Here is a 25,979-nt window from a genome sequence, read left to right as displayed (position 1 = left end):
AGCAATGCGCCGGGCACGTTGTTTCCCGGCTGCGCGCCCGGGGAATAACAACAACAGGACGTCCAAAGACGTCCACTCAGCACTTGAGAGCCGCGCTGTGGACGTCTTTCGTCCATAGCGCGGATCCCAAGTGGTTAAACAACTTGCCGACCAGCGAACGACTATATACATCGACACAATGGCTCGGCTGGGCATATGGGCGTAAGGTACGTCCCCTTTAAGATGCGGCATTGTGGTCGCTGCAAGCTCTGTGAGTCTGACCGTGGGTCCCAGAGACTTGATGTCCGTGGGGATACCCGTGATCGTCTCACAGAGGGGAAGAATGGGGAAATGCGGATGTAAACAAGCATTTCCCCATTCTTCCCAGTGACTCGACACTGATCAAAGCTCCCCACAGTTATAACACATCCCTAGGACACCCTGAACCCCTTCAGCGCCACTACTGGTTAACCCCTTCACTGCCAGTGTAATTTTTACAGTAATCAGTGCATTTTTATAGCACTGATCGCGGTGTCAATGACAATGGTCTCAAAATGGCGTCAAAAGTGTCTGATGTGTCCGCCATAATGTCAGTCACGATAAAAATTGCTGATTGCCACCATTACTAGTAATTTTTTTTATAAAAATGCCATAAAGCTATCCCCTATTTTGTAGCCACTATAACTTTTGCGCAAACCAATCAATAAACGCTTTTTGCGTTTTTTTTTTTTAACAAAAATATGTAGAAGAATACATATCTGCCTAAACTGAGGAAAGAAATCCTTTTTTTTTTTGTGGGATATTTATTATAGCAAAAAGTAAAAAATATTGCTTTTTTTTCCCAAAATTGTCGCTGTATTTTTGTTTATAGCACACAAAATAAAAAAAAGGTTATCAAATACCACCAAAAGAAAGCTCTATTTGTGGGATATCAATTTTGTTTGGGAGCCACGTCGCATGACTGCGCAATTGTCAGTTAAATCGACGCAGTGCCTAATCGCAAAAAGTGCTCTGGTCTTTGGGAAGCCAAATGGTCTGGGGCTGAAGTGGTTAAAATGCTTCTAAACGCAAACGCGCCATGTAAACGTGGTAGAATGGAAGTTTTAAACGTGGGTTACTATCTGTCAAATTAAATCGTTCAGCAGAGGTCCGTGTACATGAAGCTTTAGGGAGATTCACTCTCTCTATTTGTCCTGTTTACCATTATCATTGAAAGTAATAGAAAAAAATTTTTTTTGGGTTGTCCTCAAAAGAACAGAGGGGAGAAAAAAAAACTGATACAGCCATCACATCCAAGGATCGGTAAGCTGAAATATATTACATTTTTGGGTTTGGGTTTATTACCCGGGCTAGTCTTCAGGACCAGGGTGCCGCCAGCTTGACTGTGGAATGCTGGCTATGACTTCTGCTGTGGCTCCGTGGGATAAGCTGTACTTTCAGATTTGGTCCTGTAGTGGGGGAAAAAAGAACTTAATGGCAGAGGAGGGGAGAGGAGGATAAGCGGAAGTTTCACTTTGAGTCCAGTTGCACACGAGAAGAATAATTGACTGATGTTTTTGTTGACAGAAAGGTGCGTAAGCGTATAGACTAGTAAAATTCTTCAATGCTAGTGTTGTAATACACTCCTTTATATTAACGTAAAATGTGTGTGTAAATTACTGTCTCACCATTTAGGAAATATTTTGAATTCAATATTTGTGATATTGTCATCACTTCAATTAAAAAAAATAGCAGCTTCACTTGGCAATCGAGGGACATGTCACATTCTGCCCTCTCACTCTACAGTTAGTGAGAAACTACAGTTCCCATCATGCATTACTTTAGCGTGAGAAGGAAGTGCATGAATGGGAGTAAATATGGGCAGGTACCTTGGGCATGTATGTCTTGCACTATAGTAACTGAACTTGTGTACTTAACCACATAGTGCTAATCTACTTTGGGTTGCTGAGAGAGGGGAGTAGACTCCTGGTCTCTCAGTCAGTAAATGAAGTCACGGGAAGCTGGGCAGAGACGAGACCGGTGGCTGTGGGAACACAGGGTATAGCGGGAACCGGTTTTACAAAACGGATGTAATAGGCAATGAAGCCTGTGATTCAAATAATGTACCTACATTTTCTCAGAGAGGATGGACTGGGGAAAAAAATAAACATGGTCTTTGCTAAAGGTATGAAGTCATCAGCACTTACATTGAAAGGTTTCTGGCCGGCATTTTTCTATAAATAAAACTGTCAGACCGGTAGAATTTTTAATACTGAAGAGACATGCTTTGTCTCTTCTGCAATAAATTCTCCTACCTGCCTGTCCACCCCCGTACAATAAACTGCACAAGCGCAGTTCACTGCACAAAGTCGGCAATGCCAAATCCGATGGAACTCCCTTGCATGAGCGGGAGTGATGTCCTCCCCGCCCGGGCCTATGACAGTGGCCTGCAATTGGTATTTTACTAAAACTGGAGCAGATATGCATAGTAACCAATATGATTCTTGTGTCATCTTATTCAGCTTTGAAAATGAAAGATGAATGTCGATTGCCGTACTCAGCTGCTCTGGTCTTAGTAAATCCTCCTCATTTCTTGAAAAGTCTCCTTATTGAAAATTGCCAAGGCTTCTAGACCTGGTTAATAAAATTATCATAACACTTCAATGACAAAGTTTATGTGAGGAGTAAGATTGTTAAATCATTATTCCTCTAGAAGTTTGTTAGAATACAGTACCATAACAGGGGGGCATTTTAGTTTAGAAAAGCAAGTGTGTACATATAGACGGTAGAAAAGGATGTCTTAATGTTGTGGGGATTAAAAATAAATAAAAATCCCCATATAAAAAAATCCTCTTCCTTTAAAGCAGAACTTCACAGCATCTGAGCGCCACAAACCAAAAACACTATTTAGATCATTTTTAATATAACAAACCCAACCTCCCTAGCATTTATGGCTGTGGCCACCTTGAGTAAGGGCAAGTGATTAATGTAGCATTTACTTCTTGGAATCCATCTGCCCTTTGCTCAAGTATGCATGCAGGAGGATGTGCTTAGCTGAGAACCCCCCCCCCCCCCGCTCTCCTCCCCTCCCCCGCTCTCCTCCCCTCCTGAAAACTCCTGGGATGTATGACATTATTTGCCTAGGCCTGGAAACCAGGAGGTAACTTTAGGAAATTTAAGAAGGGGGGGGGGGGATTTAAAACAGGAAAGTATATCATATTTACTTATTTATTAATGCTGGTAGTATGAGGATACTAAAAAGTTAATTGGGAGATTGAATTGGTGAATTTTTTTCACTTTAATTGGTGAATGTGGAATAAACATCCGGTGTGGTCTTTCATATGTCATTATCAGTGTTCACTTTGGCATTTGCTTAGTAAATACAGTGCAAATAACAATGATGTGCAGTTACCACAGTACCAAATCTGTTCAAGGCTGAAAACTTTGGGTCACATAGTTGGGCAGATTTCACTGTGAATGACTGGCAATAAAACATGCCTTTTCTCACTCAAGTTGTATTTTCTGGAACTGACTGGCTTGACTAGTGAAATGAGGTGTATTTATAAAGGTTTGTGTAATGCAACTTGCCCTACTGGCTTTGAAAAAGTTAATCGGGGGAAGGTAAGCATTAAAAAATTGTTTTAATTCACTGTGTTTTCTTTGTTTTGTTAACTTTCACTGGTCAATTTTCTTTTCTGTAGGACATACAAATGAAGAGAATGGAGATGAGCAAATTAGAAACTGCAATGAAAGAGTTTTAATAGAAAGAATGGACAGGGAGCGTGCTGCATTGCTTCGGTAAGCATGCAAGGCTGATCATACACACAGATGTCGCATCAAACAAGGACATTGTGACCTCAGTCTATTTCTTCTCACATCGCAGCACCACCAGGACTCGCCAGTTATTTTTTCTTGGTCAGAATATCTTTAGTTTATAACTGAATTAATCTGCTTTTAATCATGAAGAGATTTCCACCACACTGAAACCTCTTTACATGGTAATGAACCCTTTTGATAGGGTTCATTATCGCCTACTAGTCCCTATGTAGTCCAGTTGTTGCAAGTGATATTCCAATCTGTGGCATTACTTGTGGAACTCTGTGATCAGTTTCCTTTTTGTTTTTCTAGTTTTCCTCATCACCATTGGAAACTGCTAATTTCTGTACATGTAATCAGCATACCTGTTTTGAGCTTTGGTATCCAATCTAAAAGTACATTTTAGAGACTGTTGTAGGTTCTTTATTGCACCCTTTTCCACTCTCTAGATAGTAATTAAATATCTATTTGTAAAAATCTATTTTACCTTAAGGCCCGGTTCACACCTGTGTGATGCCAGACATTGCATGTGATTCGCAGCGCACTGCTGTTCACATTACATGCGATGTCTGTGCGGTGCGATTTCAGCCTTACAGATAGTATGGCTGATATCGCACCGCATTTGGTCCAAACACGCACATGACCCTTTTTTCTATTCGGACCAGAATCGGATCGCATGTGTGTTCACACATATGCGATCTGATTCATGTCCGAACTGTCAGTTCGCAGTGCGATATGCGAGCTGAAATGGGGGTTTCGTGAACGTATAACACTCCCCAGCAGTTTGCATATGGCAGTGTGAACTTGCGTGCGAGTCGTGTGCGATGTGGGAACCCGCAGTGGATTTGCAGGGTTCTCACATCGCACCAGGGCCTAATTGGCAGACAGTTCACTATCCTACCATACCAGAAAAGGCTGTCTGCCAATAAAAGAATTGAATCTTATCAGGAAAGGAAGAATGAAGTCCTTGTATTTGAGAAGACAAACTTATATGAGCAGCTTGACTTCCTAAAGGGTTAATTCACCTTGATTAAAAAAAAAAATCTTAAAAAGGAGCTCCGCTTGTCTGTCTGCCTCCCTCCGTTGGCACATTTGGCACCTTTTTGGGGGACAGGGGGGTTGCAGGTACCCAGTTTTGACAGGTACCCGCTCCCAGTTCCGGCTCAGTCATGGCGTATTGAGCTGGAAGTTCAGCCCCTTCCTTCTCCCGCAGCATTATGGGACACTTTGCAGGTCACAGAAGACTGCGGCCCATTTGCAAAGCGCAGCAGGAAACTGGCTTTGAAGCCGCAAGTCTTCACTGCCGGTTTCCCTTAGTCAAGATGGCGGCACCAGCACCTGATAGCCGATTGAGTAATCGGCTATCAGGGGAGGACACCATTGGATGCCTGGACAGGTAAGTGCCCTAAAATTAAAAGTCAGCCGCTACAGTATTTGTAGCGGCTGACTTTTAGTTTTTTTGGGGGGAGCCTGGAGTTCCTCTTTAATAAAAAAGACAAAACAAAAACCTCACTATTCAGTCACCCTGCACCATTGCACTCTATGCTAAACTGATATTAAGAGCATGCCCTACCTGTGGTAACATACCTGTGGAATATATTGGCGATAACTGTGGCTGCGATAGTAGCGCTTGTGAAAATGACAGTGCTCTGCCCATTAGTGCTATTAAGAAGCCCCCCGCCCCCCCCCCCCCACAGGCCACCGTTATCACAAAAATGATCCCACAGGTATATTACTGGGAGGAGTGCATGGTTGTAAGATCTATTTAGCATAGGATGCTGCTATGGTATAATGTGACTGCATTAGTGGTTGTGTTCCTCTGGACTAACCCTGTAACCCAAATTCTATTGCACAGAGTTTCATTGATGCTGTCTAGGGACTGCTAAAGAGCTGTAAGAGAACGAGGGTGCAATAACGCGCTTACAACAGCCTCTATGCCCAGGTATTGTTAGGATAGCAGTAGGAATTGCAATGGTCACGTTAAGATTGCTGATGCCATATCTGGTGAATTCTATTGCAGAGAAAACAAAGATCTCCCAGACCTCTCCCCAATGCATCCAGCAGGATGTGCAGCTATTGGTCTGAGCTCTAATCTGATGGTAACAGGTGGTCCAGCACTTTCGGGACCTTGGACGTCTGATTCTACCTCACACTTGACAACTCATCCATGGCTTTCTAGTGGAGTATTGCCTTGTATGTGGCATCCTGACAATCCCTATGGTGAGTTTACAGAAAATTCAGTAATAATTTCTTTTAACCTGGGTTCACACTATTGCAGTGGTTCTCAACCTGGGGGTCGGGACCCCCTCGGGGGTCAAATGATGATTTGCCAGGGGTCCCCGAATCCTGGGCTGTTCTTGAAGCCTGCACCGCTCTCCCTGCCTTTTTTGTGGCCACCCAGCTGGGCTAATCCTGGAGCCCGTGGCCTCCCACTCAGCCTCTTCGCAGCTTCCCATTCAGTTCACTGCATGGGTGGGTGGGGGAGAGGCTAGAGGTCAGCTGACTGGTGAGGAATGTGAAGTGGAAGTGGCTGGAGGAGACCATATCTCCCGATTCCAGCATAGGTGCCACTGCAACGAGACGCCACAAAGTCAGAGGCACAGTGAGTAACACTACCTGTGATTATAGTTGACATTAAAAGTTCTCACAACAGTTCTCAGATCAGCAGGCGACCTTGTTCAAGAGCACCTAATCCACTCATCCCACCATCTCACCCCCCCCCCCCCCCCCCCCCACCAAGGAGTAAGAGAAGGAATAAAAATAGAGAATACACGGAAGGGAGAAAAAAAGAGGGATGCAACGAAGAAAAAGGGAGAGAAAGAACAAGAAAGATGGCTAGAGAGAGTGATGGGGGGGGGGGGGGGGGTAACGACAAGAAATTTGGATAGAGAGAGATAGAAGGGAAATAAAGGAGAACAAAGAGAAAGAGTGGCACATCCTAAAATGTACCATAAGGGGTTTTAATACTGTACGAGTGGAAGGGACTCGGGGAGCGCAAAATGTCTGTGGGTTGGGGGTGCAAATTACTTGTCTTGTCCCGGGTGCTGACAACCCACGATACGAAAATAATTTTACTGTTGGGGGTCCCCACAACTTTGGAAATGTTATCAAGGGATCACGGCACTAGATAGGTTGAGAACAACTGCACTATTGTGATGTGGGAACCAGCGTGATTCCAATGCCGGTTTCCGCATCTCCCTCGCAGGCAGTTCACACTACCCTCTGCGAACCGCTGCTGGTGTCAATACAAAGTTAATGACACCCCCAGATCGGATCGCAGTGCGAACTGTGAATTCAATCAGGAATCAGATTGCATGGGTATGAACACCCATGCGATCCAATTCCAGTGCGGGGAGAAAAAAAGGTTCCTGCACCTTTTTTGTGAGGCTATAATGCGAGTTCAGCCATACAACGCAATGCAGTGTGAATCGAATGCGATGTCTGTGTTCACAATAGTGGGATCCCAGGCTTAGTGAATTTGCCTTTTATTGGTCATATTTGTAATTGTGTATGATACCATAACTTTGTTTGGTAATAGTTTATCAGCAATGTGAACAAACACAGAGGAATTCTTATGTCTAAACACTGCTTTTGTTCATATACTATATAACCAGAAGTATTGGGACACCTGCCTTTACACGCACATGAACTTTAATGGCATTCCAGTCTTATTCTGTAGGATTCAATATTGAGTTGGCCCACCCTTTGCAGCTATAACCGCTTCAACCCTTCTGGGAAGGCTGTCCACAAGGTTTAGGAGTGTCTATAGGAATGTTTAAACATTCTTCCAGAAGCGCATTTGTGAGGTCAGGCACTGATGTGGATGAGAAGGCCTGACTTGCAGTCTCTGCTCTAATTCATCCCAAAGTATGAAGTCAAGATTCACACACTGAATATACACACACATGCGGGCCCATGGTATATGATGTGTAGCCCTAAGCAGTTTGTGATGGGAACATTGATTAGGGTATTAGCATTGATCACTACTAGCCTGATGTAACGTGTTCCCAGTTTCATATTGTCTTCTGTTGCATATCCCCTACCAAAAATGTAGTGTGTCCACACTCTCTAACCCTAATTTAGCTCTACAGTTAACCTGACCTATATAGTGGTAAAACAACAATGTGTTTAGAAGCCCTATAAACTGCTGTGAAGTTTATGCATGTTGTCTCATTGTAGCTCCCCTTAAAGGTGATTGCCAGTGGTAGAAGAAAGAAAACAATCGCTAAAAGTAGTAATTGATGGTTGGACTTTGAGGCAAGGTGGAAGTATATATGAAAAAGTATTTATTACAGAAGAGAGAATAGTACAACAATAATGAAAAATAATATATATAAAAAACATATAAATTAGATAAATTAATATGGACAAAATCCTTTGAAGTCTCCTACGCGTTTCGCCGTTGGGCTTCCTCAGGACTAGACAAAAGGGATTTTTGACAATGTACAGATATTATTTCATAATCTGAAACGATATATATTCCTTTAGCGCAATATTACAGTATCTTTAATGTTTTTCAAAACATAAAAATAAAACGTGTGCATACATCACGTGATTGCCAGTGGGTACTGCGTGTCGTTTATAAAAGAGGGGTCAGTTAGTACAATGATATGGGAGTTTTCAAACTAACATGAGACTTGCAGACACATTTATCAAAAACAAAACTTGCCGCAGGAAAAGTTAGCAGAAAAGTTGCTAAATGTAAAAAAAAAAAAAAAAAACTGACTTAAAAATGGCAACAAACTTTTATGACTTAACAAATTCTGTATATTAGAAAAGTCACAAAGCTTGAAGTGCTGCCAGAACTACAGCTATGCATATAATGTACGTGTTACATGTTTTGCCTTTTACACACCAGGTTTGGCCCATCCCACACTTCATCAAGCAATGAATCCAGCAGTACCTCCTGGGATGCCAGCATCTTTTCCTTCTGCATACAGCTTTGCCAGAGATCCACAGAATGGACAGATTGTGGTCATTCCTGCTGAACATATATCAAATTTTGGTATGCTTGCACAAACCTATATTTTTTTTTAAATCTAGTCCTAGAATCTATTAAGACCTCCTTTTGATTATAGACGTAGAAGGGTGATTGGATAAACCGTGGTCAGGCAAAACCATCTTCACACTCATTCTCTTCTGACATGTATGTGTATAAAATTATTGATTGGTGTAGAGGCACACTTATTATAAAGGCTTGTTGCACGTTATATTTGGGAAGTTTATTGAAGTTGACCGTTCACAGGTGATAAGAAAAAGCAAAAACATTTTGGGGGAAATGCCTTCCCCCCTTCATCAGGCTAGTATACAGGGAAACATTTAGCCTTCACCCACACTATGATTTTCTCCTGCATTTGCTACCAAGCTACACAACAAAATAAATTAAATTTATCTCTATGGTGACCATTCCCATCAATGCACAAAAGCTTCAGCACATTTTTTGAAAAGGTGCAGGCAATTCTTTTAGTGCAGTGTATCTGCTGCGGACATTGGGTCTGTCTGGAATGCCTCCAGCCGGTGGTTGCAGGATGGGCAAGTAGTATCCCCTTGCCTTGGCAGTGTGGTTCGGCTGGTGCATTCCTGGGGAGGTCGACTGAGGGTGCGCCCTGCTTTCCTCTGTGAGGTGGGGGGTCCGCCTGGGGGGGCTCCGTTACCACCGGGGGGCTGTGCTGCTGTGAGGTGCTATTTTTTATTGCATTTTTGGTGCTGTGTGCACTGGGCTGTGTTCTGCTGGTTTCTTAAACACGTGTATGGCCGCCATTTTGCAGGTGATGCGGTTCTATGTATCGGCGGCCACAGGGGCGGACTGACAGTTCATGGGGCCCCCGGGCGAAAGGAGATCATGGGGCCCCCTGTGTCTCCGCCCATGTGTCCCCGCCCACGTTAAAGCTACATTCACACAAAGTCCCACCTACATATTACACTGCCCACATTGCAGGCGTTCAAAGAATTTCTCTATGTTTATTATAGGAATTAAAACATTCTTCCCACTGATCACCAATGTAAGGAACATTCTTCTCACCGATCACCAATGTAAGGAACATTCTTCTCACTGATCACCAATGTAAGGAACATTCTTCTCACTGACCACCAATGTAAGGAACATTCCTCTCACTGATCACCAATGTAAGGAACATTCTTCTCATTGATCACCAATGTAAGGAACATTCTTCCCACTGATCACCAATGTAAGGAACATTCTTCTCACTGACCACCAATGTAAGGGACATTCTTCTCACTGACCACCAATGTAAGGAGCATTCTTCCCACTGATCACCAATGTAAGGAACATTCTTCTCACTGATCACCAATGTAAGGGGCATTCTTCTCACTGATCACCAATGTAAGGAACATTCTTCTCACTGACCACCAATGTAAGGATCATTCTTCTCACTGACCACCAATGTAAGGAACATTCTTCTCACTGATCACCAGTGTAAGGGACATTCTTCCCACTGATCACCAATGTAAGGGATATTCTTCTCACTGACCACCAATGTAAGGAACATTCTTCCCACTGATCACCAATGTAAGGATCATTCTTCTCACTGACCACCAATGTAAGGGACATTATTCTCACTGACCACCAATGTAAGGAGCATTCTTCTCACTGATCACCAATGTAAGGAACATTCTTCTCACTGATCACCAATGTAAGGAACATTCTTCCCACTGATCACCAATGTAAGGAACATTCTTCTCACTGACCACCAATGTAAGGGACATTCTTCTCACTGACCACCAATGTAAGGAGCATTCTTCTCACTGATCACCAATGTAAGGAACATTCTTCTCACTGATCACCAATGTAAGGAACATTCTTCTCACTGACCACCAATGTAAGGAACATTCTTCTCACTGATCACCAATGTAAGGAACATTCTTCTCACTGACCACCAATGTAAGGAACATTCTTCTCACTGACCACCAATGTAAGGGACATTCTTCTCACTGACCACCAATGTAAGGGACATTCTTCTCACTGACCACCAATGTAAGGAGCATTCTTCTCACTGACCACCAATGTAAGGGACATTCTTCCCACTGATCACCAATGTAAGGAACATTCTTCTCACTGACCACCAATGTAAGGGACATTCTTCTCACTGACCACCAATGTAAGGAGCATTCTTCCCACTGATCACCAATGTAAGGAACATTCTTCTCACTGATCACCAATGTAAGGGGCATTCTTCTCACTGATCACCAATGTAAGGAACATTCTTCTCACTGACCACCAATGTAAGGATCATTCTTCTCACTGACCACCAATGTAAGGAACATTCTTCTCACTGATCACTAGTGTAAGGGACATTCTTCCCACTGATCACCAATGTAAGGGACATTCTTCTCACTGACCACCAATGTAAGGAACATTCTTCCCACTGATCACCAATGTAAGGATCATTCTTCTCACTGACCACCAATGTAAGGAACATTCTTCTCACTGATCACCAATGTAAGGGACATTCTTTCCACTGATTAACAATGTAAGGGACATTCTTCTCACTGATCACCAATGTAAGGAACATTCTTCTCACTGACCACCAATGTAAGGGACATTCTTCTCACTGACCACCAATGTAAGGAGCATTCTTCTCACTGATCACCAATGTAAGGAACATTCTTCTCACTGATCACCAATGTAAGGAACATTCTTCCCACTGATCACCAATGTAAGGAACATTCTTCTCACTGACCACCAATGTAAGGGACATTCTTCTCACTGACCACCAATGTAAGGAGCATTCTTCTCACTGATCACCAATGTAAGGAACATTCTTCTCACTGACCACCAATGTAAGGGACATTCTTCTCACTGACCACCAATGTAAGGAGCATTCTTCTCACTGATCACCAATGTAAGGAACATTCTTCTCACTGATCACCAATGTAAGGAACATTCTTCTCACTGACCACCAATGTAAGGAACATTCTTCTCACTGACCACCAATGTAAGGAACATTCTTCTCACTGACCACCAATGTAAGGAACATTCTTCTCACTGACCACCAATGTAAGGGACATTCTTCTCACTGACCACCAATGTAAGGGACATTCTTCTCACTGACCACCAATGTAAGGGACATTCTTCTCACTGACCACCAATGTAAGGGACATTCTTCTCACTGACCACCAATGTAAGGAGCATTCTTCTCACTGATCACCAATGTAAGGAACATTCTTCTCACTGATCACCAATGTAAGGAACATTCTTCTCACTGACCACCAATGTAAGGAACATTCTTCTCACTGATCACCAATGTAAGGAACATTCTTCTCACTGACCACCAATGTAAGGAACATTCTTCTCACTGACCACCAATGTAAGGGACATTCTTCTCACTGACCACCAATGTAAGGGACATTCTTCTCACTGACCACCAATGTAAGGGACATTCTTCTCACTGACCACCAATGTAAGGGACATTCTTCTCACTGACCACCAATGTAAGGAACATTCTTCCCACTGATCACCAATGTAAGGGGCATTCTTCCCACTGATCACCAATGTAAGGGGCATTCTTCTCACTGACCACCAATGTAAGGGACATTCTTCCCACTGATCACCAATGTAAGGAACATTCTTCTCACTGACCACCAATGTAAGGAACATTCTTCTCACTGACCACCAATGTAAGGAACATTCTTCTCACTGATCACCAATGTAAGGGGCATTCTTCTCACTGATCACCAATGTAAGGAACATTCTTCTCACTGACCACCAATGTAAGGGACATTCTTCTCACTGACCACCAATGTAAGGGACATTCTTCTCACTGACCACCAATGTAAGGGACATTCTTCTCACTGACCACCAATGTAAGGGACATTCTTCCCACTGATCACCAATGTAAGGGACATTCTTCTCACTGACCACCAACGTAAGGAATATATATAGGGAATAACACTCACTTAGGCTGGATTCACACCTATGGCATTTTTAGTGCTTTTTTGCATTTTGCAGATTTGCACTACAGAATGTGTTCCATAGGAAACCATGTTAAATGGATTGTTGTGCAAATCTGCAAAATGCAAAAAGCACAAAAAATGCCATAGGTGTGAATCAGCCTTAGTCCAGGTTCACACTGACAGCGGGAATAAAATTGTGCGAGACAGTTCAGCTAAACTCGCATGATTTCATACCCGCATGTCAGTGCAAATTTGGCGGGTGATTTCAGAGACATCTGTGTGGGTTGCTGCACAGATGTCTATGGAAATTGCACCAAGAAGTCGCCAAATGTTGTACTTTTGGGAATCGGCGCCACAAATGGGGCATCACACCGATTCAGTTAGTGCCATTGCCATGTGATTTGACATGTCAAATCGCATGGTAAATTGCTTCAATGTGAACCAGGTCTAAGTGCTATTCCCTTTATATAACACTGATATCTATACACTGAGTGGCATTCAGTGTACCAGATATCAGTGTGCAGGGGCGGATTGACCATTCGGTCAGTCGGCAACTGCCCGAGGGCACCGTGGTGGGAGGGCCCGGGCCGACTCAGTCCACCCCTGGAGGTGCCCGCAACAGCGGCAGCTTATCATACACAATAAAAAAAACTGAGTCTGTACCCCCGAGAAAGCAGTGCCTTGAACCATTAAATCCCACTAGCTAGGTTGATGTGGCTGTTGTATGAGAGGGGTCGGGAGGTATGAGCTGGCCGGTGTCCTGACGATATGGTTCCTCTGTCGGATAGTTTCCGACCTCAACTGTGCATGCTCAGTCAGAGTCTACGGAAATCTCCGAGGCTGAACAGCTGTTTGTCCACTGTAAATGGAGCATGCGCAATGCGCTCGCTCCCGACCCGATGCTTGGGGCTGGTTATACACGGCTCCTCCACTCGATGGCCAGTGCTTTTGTCAAAGGGGTGGATGTCATATTGAGAATATCAACAAACTGGGGGCGTGTGTAACCAGCACCAAGCATTGGGTCGGGAGCGAGCGCAGTGTTCATTGCATATGCTCTGTTTACAGCTAACAAACAGCTCTTCGGCTTGGAGATTTTCGTAGCCTCCAACTGCGCAAGTGCAGCGCTTGCGCAGTCGAGGTCGGAAACCTATCCAATAGGGGAACCATCTCGACAAGACACCGAGATGGATGGCTCATCATGTGCACTAGTGAATAGCCCCTGACATGACCTGCTACCTGGTAAATAAGCACAGACACAGCACAGGGCAAGAATGTAAAGAAACAATCAGCATGGGCATGGCTCTTATAACACAGATTAGACACTGTCACTGTAACTGCAATCACAGGGCTTTCATTATTTATGACACTGACCTGCTAATCTGCACACAACACAAGGCAGGTCATTGTGAATGCCATTCGTTCCTGTGTCTGTGCAATTCAGTCTGCTCTGAGTCCAGCAGCTCCTTCACATGCAGTCCTCCGCGGCAGTGACTTATGGCCCCGCCCTTTCAGCTGAACCAGAGGGGAGAGAGGTGGCCGGAGCGCCTGTCACAGTGTCACTGTACATCCCTGCACGCACGGCTCTGATGAACCATCCATCCTGGGAAGCTCATAACTCCCGAGCGAGCCTCTTATACAAGGCATCTCGGGGGTACAGAGTACAGACACCGTTTTTTTAATTGTGTAGAAGCTGACGCTGCTGCGGGCACCTCCAGGGACGGACTGAGCCAGCCCGGGCCCCCCCACCACGGGGCCCTCGGGCAGTGCCCGAATGACCGAATGGTCAGTCCGCCCCTGGGCGGCCATTTTCTTGTAGCCCACATGCTGTTTTTCTGCATGTCGGCGGCCATCTTGGAAAAGTTTTTGGCCTCTAGTGCCTGAAATAACGGCGACAAAGCCCGCAGAATACTTCCTGAGGGACGGCACAGCACGGACAGCGCTCTCAGCTCTTCAGCAGCACTACAGTCTGGTCGGGGTGGTGAGTCTCCTGGGGGGTCCCCTGCTCTCTCTTGCGGCCGGGAGAGTGGCCGGTGGGTCCTGCCTTGCAGTACTAGGGCGGCATATACGGTGGGTCAGCATGGAGTCTGAACCGGAGGCTTCTACCCCAACCATGCCAAACTTAACCCTTAGTGCCCCTGCTCCTGCGACCTCGGTGGATGCTATGGCGGCAGTCCTTGAGGCGTTTGTTGCCAGGATTGAAGCGGCAAGTGGCCAGAAGGGGGGTAAAAGCGCCCCCTCCCTGCGCCTGCTTCTGGGGATGTCTCTGACACGGAATCAGGCCCTGCTATTGCATCTGGCTCTGGTTCCGTTATGTCAGATGATGCAGGCTTAGCCTACACGGACAGTGAGGATGACTCTGCTTCAGGGTCAGCGCATGATAAGGAATTTGTTGCAGCTCTTATCACTGCGGTGCGGGATACTCAGAAACTTGAGGATTTGGCCGAGGCATCAGACATGCCGGTCCCTTTTGGGTTCCGCAAGCCACCCTGCACCGCAAAAGTGTTTCCTTGTGTTCCATATCTGGACAAATTGTTGTACAAGGAATGGGATCGGCAGCAGAAAGTTTTTGCTGTGCCAAAATACTTTGCGGTCCGTTATCCTTTTGAGGAGGACTTTTTGAAAAAGTGGGTCTCTCCTCCGTCAGTGGACCCCCCTGTGTCCAGGCTGAACAAGGCTACCACGTTACCTGTGGAAGAGGCTCCTGCTTTTAAGGATCCTGCAGATAGGAGAACTGAGGCTGTGGCCCGCTCCATGTTCACAGTGGTGGGGTCGGCGGTGAGACCGGTTTTGGCCTGGGCTCTGGTGTCGCAGACACTTATTGAACGGGCAAAGTCCTTGCTGCAGGAACTGGAGGCGCAGAATGCTTCTGAGCTCTGTGTGGACCTGGCCTAACAGTTGGTACAGGGCCTAAAGTTTGTCTATGAGTCGGCCCTGGATACGCTCCCCTTGCTCTCCAGGGCCTCCGCCTACGCGGTGGTACTACGCCACCTCGTGTGGCTGAAGTGTTGGTCTGCGGGCCAGTCTTCTAAAAAGGCTTTGGTGGACTTACCCTTTAAGGGTGAACGGCTTTTTGGGGCATCCCTGGATGACATCATAAAGGATGCCACAGGCGGTAAGAGCACTCTGCTCCCACAATCTGAGAAGGGAAAGGAGCCTCGCCGTAAGCAAGGGCCCTCCTTTACTGCCCCCAAGCGGTTTTTTTTCGCCCGCCAAGTGCGGCAGGAAAACGTTTTCAGGGAGCTAAAGCGCCCGCTGAAGGTCAATCCACACCTTCTCAAAGTTTTACAAGGTGGATGTGAGTGCATCTTTGGATGCCTCCTTTGGCCGCAAGGTTTTACAGGCGGCAGTTTAAGGTTGAAGTTCCTCCGTTGAGGAACTCTGGTTTGTTTGGGGTGAAGCTTGGTTTGCTGTGTTTTTCCCACCCCTCGAAAAAATGTTGACACTGCTTGGGGACGTCCCTAAGGTTAATGCTGCTGTGTCCGTCAATGAACGGAAGAGAAAATATGATTTTTGTACTCACCGTAAAGTCCAATTCTCTGAGTTCATGGACGGACACAGCACCCACCCCTCCTTTGTTTGTTCTGCTTGTTTACGAACTGAGGCTGCATAATGCAAGAGAGTGGGATGTACCCGGGGGACCCGCCCCCTGGGAGGTGCTGTACTGAGAGAAGTGTTTTAACACTTGAAGTGCTGTTTTTTCTGCCTAGTCTCCCCTGAAAGGAAGGATATATAACCCTAAGGTCAATGCTGCTGTGTCGTCCATGAACTCAGAGAAATGGATTTTATGGCGAGTACAAAAATCCTATTTTTTCCTCAGTTTAGGCCGATAACGTATTCTTCTACATATCTTTGGTAAAAAAAACCCGCAATAAGCGTTTGGTTTGCGCAAAAGTTATAGCATCTACAAAATAGGGGATAGTTTTATGGCATTTTTATTAATATTTTTTTTTTACTAGTAATTGCGGCGATTATCGTTTTTTTTTATTATTGTGACTGCGACATGGCAGACATATAGGTAACTTTTAAAGCTATTCAAGGACCATTTACATTTATGCAGCGATCAGTGCTATAAAAATTCACTGATTACTGTATAAATGTGACTGGCAGCGAAGGGGTTAACCACTAGGGGGCTATGAAGGGGTTAAGTGTGTCCTAGGGACTGATTCTAACTGTTAGGGGGCGTAGCTTACTGTGACACATCACTGATCGCTGCTCCTGATGAGAGGGAACAAACAATCAGTGCTGTGTCACTAGGCAGAACGGGGAGATGCCTTGTGTATACTGGCCTCCCCTGTTCTGCGGGCACGGTCACAGAGCTTGCAGCAGGGGCGTGCGCCCGCACGGTCATGGAGCTTGCGGCAGGGGCGTGCGCCCACACGGCGGTAAATTCAAAGTGACGTAAATATATGCCACTTTGCCAAGCCGTGCCATTCTGCCGACGTATACCGGTGTGAACCGGTCTTTAAGTGGTTAAAATGATAACACACTAACCGCTCTAATTTCTTGTGTCTTTACTGAACACACCCAATAAACATTCACAGTGCTGGAGGAAAAAAGTGAACTCATAGACAATATAAGCTGGCTATACATGATTCAATTTTCTTATTCAATTCCCTTTAGATTTACCTTCAACTATAGTACAAGGGCCTTCCTGATTGCATACAAACTAAAAAGTGTTTAGGTTTGACCTTATATGGTTTTGGTAAATCTATAGGAAAATTGTACAAGAGAATTGCATAATTACTATAAAGATAGCTAATTGGAGTCTGCACACCTGGAGTTTAGTTAATGAAATCAATTTGAAGGTGTGGATTGGAGCTTCATTGATAAGACACTCAAACATTTTAAGATGTGAACCTTGCGTCACAAAATGGAGCCCTCTGAAGACATACAATCAAGTAGTGTGTTTTACATTTTTTATTGCATGTACTTTTATAGCGCCAATAATAAATGCAGTGCTTTAAGTAAAACCTTGGTTTGAGTATTTTGCAAGACCAGCACATTTTATAAATAAATTTTGACTTGATATACAAGTGATGTCTTGATATACAAGTAGCGTCATGTCACAATTGAGTATAAAACAGAACAGTGGTGCCTCCTAAGTGTAGCAATATGGTTACATTTAATGAAGGTACAACATTTAGCAAGTCGCATGGTTGGTGATTAAAACAGACACATCTAAATATGCAGGCATCCGGGGTAAAGATGTCCACAGATGCCATCCTCCACGCCACCATCAACGTCATCCTTTACACTCTGTGTTCCATGAGCGCTTCAAGCCTCGCTTTCGAATATTCCTACTGCAGGGTAGTCTTCCTGGTCACGATTGCAGACTAACGGCGGTAAGTGCTGGCGGTGCAGAGGGCGGTCTATGTGGACAGCTTTACCCCGGATGCCTGCATACTTAGATGTGCCTGTTTTAATCATCAACCATGTGCGTTTATAAATGTTGTACTTTCGCTAAATATAACCATATTGCTACACTTAGAGGCACCTCTCTTCTCTTTTATACACTGTAGCTCCTGCTGAATTTTGCTCCTTGTGGAGGCTGCCATTTGTGGATGGGCATTTTATCGTTAGACATCCTATCACTTTGCTATAATATTTTTATATGGACTATAAACTGAAGGACTTGTGAATAAATGGTTGTGGAACGAATCATTTGAGTTTCCATTATTTCTTATGGGGAACTTCACTTTGATATACAAGTGCTTTGGATTACAAGCATGTTTCCTGAACGAATTAAGCTTGCAATCCAAGGTTTTACTGTATATTGTACATTTGCATCAGTCCCTTCCCCCAAGGAGTCTACAATCTAAGGCAGGGATCCTCAAACTACGGCCCTCCAGCTGTTGTAGAACTACAAATCCCATGAGGCATTGCAAAACTCTGACATTCACAGACATGACTAGGCATGATGGGAATTGTAGTTCCTGAACACCTGGAGGGCCGTAGTTTGAAGACCCCTGATCTAAGGTCTCAAATGCACATTTACACTAGGGTGCAATTTACCTACCAGCATGTCATTGGCATGTGGCAAGAAGCCCACGCAGGCACAGGGAGAACGTGCAAACTGCGCAGGTAGTGCTTTGGTTGGGATTCGATCTAAGGACCCTAATGCTGCTAGGCAGAAGTGCTAACCACTGTGTTGCCTATTTGATCTGAGTAAGGCTGAAAAGAGGAAGCAATCTCAAAAGTATATAGGCATTCGTCAGTTGACAGACAAAATATCTATAGAGACCATTTAGAACTGTGGCTACTCTTCCTAGAACTGGGTGCCCAGCCAAGTTGACTCCCAAGGCACAATGCAGAATCCTCAATGAGGTAAAGAAGAACCCACAAGTAACAGCTAAAGGCTTGAAGACATCACTGGAACTAGCAAACATCATGACTCTACTATATGTAAATCTTTGACTAGGCAGGGTGTCCATGGCAGAACACCATAAAAAAGAAACGGCAATGTTGCGCACCTGGCACTTGCCAAAAAGTGCCTTGGCAAACTGCAACACTACTGGGAAAAGGTTTTGTGGACTGGTAAAACAAAAGTTGAATTGTTCAGAAAAAACACTAGGTATAGTGCTAAAAGGGCACAGCTTACCATCATTAAAACATCACCCCGGTGAAGTATGATGGAGGAAACCTCGGATTGCTTAGCTGCATCAGGGCCTAGACGACTTGTTGTCATTGAGGGGAAAATGAATTTCCAAGTTTACCAAAATAACCTGCAGGATAATATCAGAGTGGCTGATGTTTGTCTAGAACTTAAAATTACAAGGGGTAAAAGATACTGATGGACAGATGTAGAAGCAGAGACGCATTGTATGGCCAGATCAAAGAGATTTGAAAGTGCAGAAAAAATATGTGGGTTTTTGAGGGATTATGAATTGGGCTGGTCATTTACAATATCTCGCATAAGTGAGTACACCCCTCACATTTTTGTATATTTTATTATATCTTTTCATGTGACGACACTGAAGAACTTAAACTTTGCTACAATGTAGTAGTAGTAGTACTAGTGAGTGTATAACAGTGTAAATTTGCTGTCCCCTCAAAATAACTCTACACACAGCCATTAATGTCTAAACCACTGGCAACAAAAGTGTACTACCCTTAAGTGAAAATTTAAAAATAGGGCCCAATTAGCCATTTTGAAGAGGGGGAGGGGGAATGTTGGGACTCTGTGTGAAGCACAACATCAGAATCAAAATTAATTAATTAGTATGTATTATTTAATGGTGCACATGGATGCATGTGGGACAATAAATATGCACACACGCATGCGTGTTCATGTTCCTACATAGTACATAACGCTATGTGTGGCAGAAAACTTACATTGCACATCACCCTGAACACACCATCCCCACTGTGAAACATGTTGTGAGGATGCTTTTCTTCAGCAGGGACAGGGAAGATGGTCAGAGTTGATGGGAAGATGGATGGAGCCAAATACAGGGCAATCTAAAGCGATCTGTGTAAATCTACACACGATCCAATTGTTGGCCAACCGAGTGTCAGATTTTTGTCTTAAAGCGGACGTTCACCCTAAAAATCATCTATATACCATTAGATCCAGCATACTGCTGACATCTACAGTTTGCTGGTATTTTTTTTTTTTTCCGCTGTACTTACCGTCTTATAGTTCTTTTCACCCGGCTCCGAGTTCTCACTCCCGCGGGGAGTAGACGTTCCTATGAAGAGGCGTAGATGATTGACGTGTGGGTAAGGCGCGCCACGCGTTCCAAAAATAGACTAACTAGGACTCGGCACTATACGGCGCCTGCGCCTGCTTTGTAGAGCTGACTGCGCAGGCGCCGTATAAAGCCGATTCCCAGTTCGTCTATTTTCGGAACGCGTGACGCGCCTTACCCGCACGTCAATCATCTATGCATCTTAATAAGAACGCCTACTCCCCGGGGCAGTGAGAACCCGGAAGCCGGGTGAAAAGAACTATAAGAAGGTATGTACAGCGGAAAAAAAAAAATATACCAGCATACTGTAGATGTCAGCAGTATGCTGGATGTAACGGTATATAATTGTTTTAGGTAGAATGCTTTAATGGCGTGTGCCTGGATCCTGTCTTGCATACCAACGGTACACAATTTTTGTCAAACACGAATGTAGTGATGTACTACGAGGAATTTCAGCTCTTGAGCGCCACCCTTTGGGCCCCTTCTGCTAATTTTGTGTTAGGTGAGCATTGATTTCCAAGCATGCGCGTTTGTAATTTCAACTTTTGTGTGACAGACTTGTGTACTGATCTTCAGAAAATCTGACAACCAACTGTTGTCTGCCAAAAATTTACTAGCCTGTCATCCAACATTTGTTGGCCGAAAGTTGGTCAACAATTGTCAAAAGGACAACAGTCTGTCAACAGACAATCCCCTGCCAACAATTGGATCGTGTGAATGAGGCTTTAGAAGAAAACCTGTTAGCGTCTGCAAAAGACTTGAGACTGGGCGGAGGTTCACCTTTCAGCAGGACAGCGACCCTAAACATACAACCAAAACTGCAATGTAATGGTTTAGATCAAAGCCTATTCATCATGTGTTGAAATGGTCCAGTCAAAGTCCAGAACTAAATCCAATTGAGAATCCGTGGCAAGACTTGAAAATTGCTGTTCAGACGCTCTCCATCCAATCTGACAGAGATTGAGCTAGTTTGCAAAGAATGGGCAAAAATGTCATTCTAGATGTGCAAAGCTGGTAGAGTCATCCCAAAAAAGACTTGCAGCTATAATTTCAGTGAAAAGTGGTTCTACAAAGTATTAACACTTCACCTATTTATTTGTAAAAAAAATTATTTGAAAACCATTTATCATTTTCCTTCCACTTCACAATAATGTGCCACTTTGTGTTGGTCTATCTCTATCAAGCCAAATAAAATTAAAATTTTTGGTTGTAACATGACAAAATGTGGAAAGTTTCAAGGGGGTATGAATACTTTTTCAAGGCACTATAGTAGCTGTGACAATACAATAATTAAAAAAGCTCTACTCACGTTTCATAGATAACTTCCACTCATCAGGAAAAAATGCAATATAGGTATGTCTGTAATGAAATATAAATGCCAAATAGTATAGTAACTAAGATAACAGGAAGAACCCCATCTTAATCCCAGCACTCTTACCTATAAGTAATCTACAGAATTTAACAACATGGTTAGTATTGGTAGCTGGAGGCACTATGGGAACATCATCCACGGAAACTGAGGTGGTGATAACTGCGGCAACACAACGGTGAACAGATAACAAGAAGTGAGCATCAATAGTGATTTTTGTCCCCAATAAGTAACTGTGTTTGTAATAACTCCTTAGTAAAGGCCCCTAGGGCTTCTGTGGAAAAATTGTAAGTAAAGTGTATCGGCAAAGTCACTGCACAAATAGTAATTGGGGAAGATATGAAAACCATTACCAAAGGGAAGAAAGACAAAGAACAGATCTTAAATGTAAAGTGAAAACAGGTGAGTGCCTCACCATAGAATGGGTCGTAAGATCAAAGATAACACAAGAAACATAGATGAATACAAAACTCAAATATTACCCTTCGTATCAAGTGGAAAGCATAATCCAGAGATGTGCATAGTGTCATCAAGGTGAAAGGAGCAGATATACCCGCCCCATCGCCACAGGACCCCACCAACGTCTCGCTGCATGCTGATTGAAAGGCGGAGCTAATGTTCAAGTGACCATTGATGCCGGGCACTAGACACCACAACCTCATAACGCATGCAGATGGATAAACAATGTCGGCCCACGGCGTCAAGATTGAGGTCAAAGGTACGGCGTGTGAGCGTCCCCCCACGTCCAAAAAACGACGAAGGGGATGGCCCAGTCCATCTCGCACTTTTCAGTGAATGACTCAACAAGATGTACCGCCAGCACAATCGCAACCCTGGTTAGATGCATCCTTCTGTAGTTATTATAAATATTGGCAGATGTATATTACAGATTAACCAATCTAAATAAATTACACAGGTGTGCAATTCCATTCCTTAATTAGCGGTCATTGAATAAAAATGTTGGGACTTTATATGAAACAACTGCTGTAGAGTTTGTGTGTCTCCATCCCTGAATCGTATAGAAGAGAGAGGGAGGAAGGGGACTGGGGGAATGTTGGGACTTTGTGTGAAGCACAACACCAGAACCAAATGAATCAATTGGTATGTATTTAACCACTTACCGCCCACCCACCATCAAATGACAGCTTGGCGGTGCGGCTCTCGTTCTGGGTGGACATCATATGATGGCATCTCAGAACGACCACTCTCGTGCGCCCGCGGGCGGACCCATATTTCTGTAAAGAGCCGCGGCTCTTTAACCATGTGATTGGCTGTGTCCAATTACAGCCAGTCGCATGTAAACCCGGAAAGCTCCTCGCCTCCCACTGACAGTCACCCTCAGGGGCATGGGCATATCTAGGCATGTAATCAGGGCACTGATCATCAGTGCCCTGATTACAATTAAGTGCCCACCAGTGCCAGCAATCAGTGGCCATTAGTGATGCCAGGCAGTGCTGGCTATTAGTGATGCCAGTCAGTGCTGCCCATCACTTCTGCCCATAAGTGTGGCACATTCGTGCCTCCTTATCAGTGCCCAAAAGTGCCACCTCATTAGCACATATCAGTGAAGAAGAAAAATTACTTTGTCTCTGTCAGTAAATTTTGTACATTTTTGGTTTTCTTTTTTTCTTTCTTAAAAAAAAAAAAACCTAGATTACCACCAAAAGAAAGCTCTATTTGTGTGAAGAAAATGATAAAAAAATTCACATGGTTACAGTGTAGCATGACCACGCAATTGTCATTCAAAGTGCGACAGCGCTGAAAGCTGAAAAATGGCCTGGGCAGGAAGGGGGTGTTAGTTCCCTGTATTGAGGTGGTTAATGGAGCATGTAGGACTGTAGACATGATTGTTTGCACACATGATATTATAAAATTGATTCAAAATTCTTTAAGGTAGTCTCATAGTAGAAAAATAGGTCTCTGGTGTGAATGGGGAGAAGGTGTGTTCAATTTTGGTGTTACCGCTCTCACTCTTACTGGTCACTAGAAGTTCAGCATTGCACCTCATAGCAAAGAACACAGCGTCCCCCCGCAGGCATGTAGTCCCAAGGGAGGGGCGACCACGCTGACTAACCCCCAGCCAGAACGGCTTGGTTGATGGGGGCAAGCTTACTGAGGAGGAACAGGAAGTGAGAAATTCAGACAAAGGAAAAAACATTTAGAAGGGAAATCAAAGGAAAAGGTAAGTGACCCAACAATGCACTAGCTTAAAGAAACCTATTTAGAAAATAAACAAACTTTTACAAAACCTTTAATCATTTATGGGAAGAAAATAAATGATAAAAAGTGAACATTATCTCTTTACTTTTTAAATAAGCCTCTTTTGCTGCATTCTGGAAACCATTGATATGTTAATAATCTTATTTTTTTTTTGTTCTCACTCAGCAGAAATACTGGATCGAACATCATCCCTCTGGCCTTCTATGTATTCTTCAGCACATAGCTCACTGCAACATGCACATCAACTACAGCTATTTTCTCAACAGCAGCTTATGCGACAACATGAACTATACATGCTGCTGCAACAGCAGGCAGTTCACTCTATAGATCTACACAGAAGTGCTCAACTAGAGGCTCTGGAATCACAGAGAAGTGAACAATTAGATACTATGGATTTACAGAGAAATTCACAACTAGATATTCTTGAAATGCAGAGAAGTGCCCAGATGGAACTGAAAGAATTGCATAGACAAAATCACCTTGAATCTCAGCAGTACCATCGAAGTGAACATTGTAGGGTAAGGTTGAAGTTTTTTGTAGTTTATTCTGTTTAATAAGAGAGTTAAAGGGCGGTGCTGCCCGAATCAAATGTGCAATGCTCAAGAAAAACAAACCATATACAGACAAAAAAAAACAACAACATATAAATGTGATTTTTTTTTAATCATAGTATGCATATGAAATCTACTAGTGCATGCTACTATTAAGTGCATAGTGATGAATACATTGTGCTATGTATGCAAGCATAAGTAGAACCACTGTCATAAATGGAAACTGCATACAAATATATAAAATAGAAAATACGGAAAAAAAAGTCCATAATTTTCATGTGCAATTAAAAAGTCCACAATATGCTGTATGAAACTGATGAAATAAGAAATAAAGGGCCAGATTCTCAAAGGCGTTACGACGGCGCAACACCATTAGCGCCGTCGTAACACCTCATCTGGCCCCGGGTATCTATGCGACTGATTCTCAGAATCAGTTGCGCATAGGTACCCATTAGATCTGACATGCGTAAGGCTGTTACGCTGTCAGATCTTAAATGTATTTTTTTTTCCCGCCGCTAGGTGTCGCATCGTCGCTTTTCCCCGTCGTCTATGCAAATGAGGTAAGTACGGCGATTCCCGAACATACGCGAGGTCGACGCAGCGAATTAACGTCGTTTGCGTAGCGTACCCGACGCGTAAGGTTGCCCCTGCTAATTAGCAGGCGCAACCAATGTTAACGATGGCCGTCGTTCCCGCGTCAAATTCAATAAAAATTACGTCGTTTGCGTAAGATGTCCGTGAATGGCGCTGGACGCCATTTACGTATACATCTAGGCAAATGACGTCGGGGCGACGTCATTTAGCGCAATGCACGTCGGGTAATTTACCCGACGGAGCATGCGCAGTACGCTCGGCGCGGGAGCGCGCCTAATTTAAATGGTGCCCGCCCCATTTGAATTGGGCGGGCTTGCGCCGAGCAATCTAACGCTACACCGCCGCAAGTTTACAGGTAAGTGTTCTGAGAATCAGGATGTAAACCTGTAGACCTGCGGCGGTGTAACGTAGATCTCATATATTCCGCTGCCCAGGAGCAGCGCGAATGTATGAGAATCTGGCCCAAAGTGCTCAACTTGCCTAATGTGCAAAAATGTCCATATGTAAAACCCAGAAACCAATCAATATGTCAAAAAGAAAAAAAGGGTGAGTGAATTCCACAGGTGCTCTCCCCTCAGTTCCGCACTTGCCAGAAAACTGAACCCCTGCAGGGGTAGAAGGCACACACTAAAGCTGCTTCTGATCCAGTGTCGTCTCCTCCACAATATGTCTGGTCACTGGGTACACTCACATAGGGATGGATTAATAGAAAAGCATCTCAGTGTAAATCCATAAAAGTACGTTTATTAAAACAGATATTAAAAATTGCATTTACAGTAGTGCTATGGGGGCCAGTGCAGTGAAATCGGCAATACAGTTGTGCTCATTCGTTTACATTTATGATTTTTTGGCCATTTTATAGAGAATATG

At 44.0% G+C, this 25,979-nt stretch overlaps 1 protein-coding gene across 5 annotated transcripts in view; it reads left to right on the top strand.

Moving 5' to 3' along the window:
• TNRC18 (trinucleotide repeat containing 18) overlaps nt 1-25,979 on the top strand; it is a 366,965-nt gene that overhangs the window by 98,484 nt on the left and 242,502 nt on the right. For 3 of the 5 annotated variants that reach the window (XM_040357106.1, XM_040357108.1, XM_040357104.1), the window contains exons 5-8: nt 3,660-3,756; nt 5,795-5,994; nt 8,633-8,779; nt 24,130-24,482. In XM_040357106.1, the coding sequence (XP_040213040.1) occupies nt 3,660-3,756; nt 5,795-5,994; nt 8,633-8,779; nt 24,130-24,482 (797 nt within the window). The remainder of the gene's footprint in view (nt 1-3,659; nt 3,757-5,794; nt 5,995-8,632; nt 8,780-24,129; nt 24,483-25,979) is intronic. The other 2 variants (XM_040357109.1, XM_040357105.1) reach the window with 1 other exon arrangement.

The sequence above is a fragment of the Rana temporaria genome, chromosome 6 (genome assembly GCF_905171775.1).
Source record: "Rana temporaria chromosome 6, aRanTem1.1, whole genome shotgun sequence".
Taxonomy (NCBI): Eukaryota; Metazoa; Chordata; class Amphibia; order Anura; family Ranidae; genus Rana; species Rana temporaria.
The sequence above is the reverse complement of the archived record's forward strand: the minus strand, read 5'-3'. Positions and strand labels throughout refer to the sequence as shown.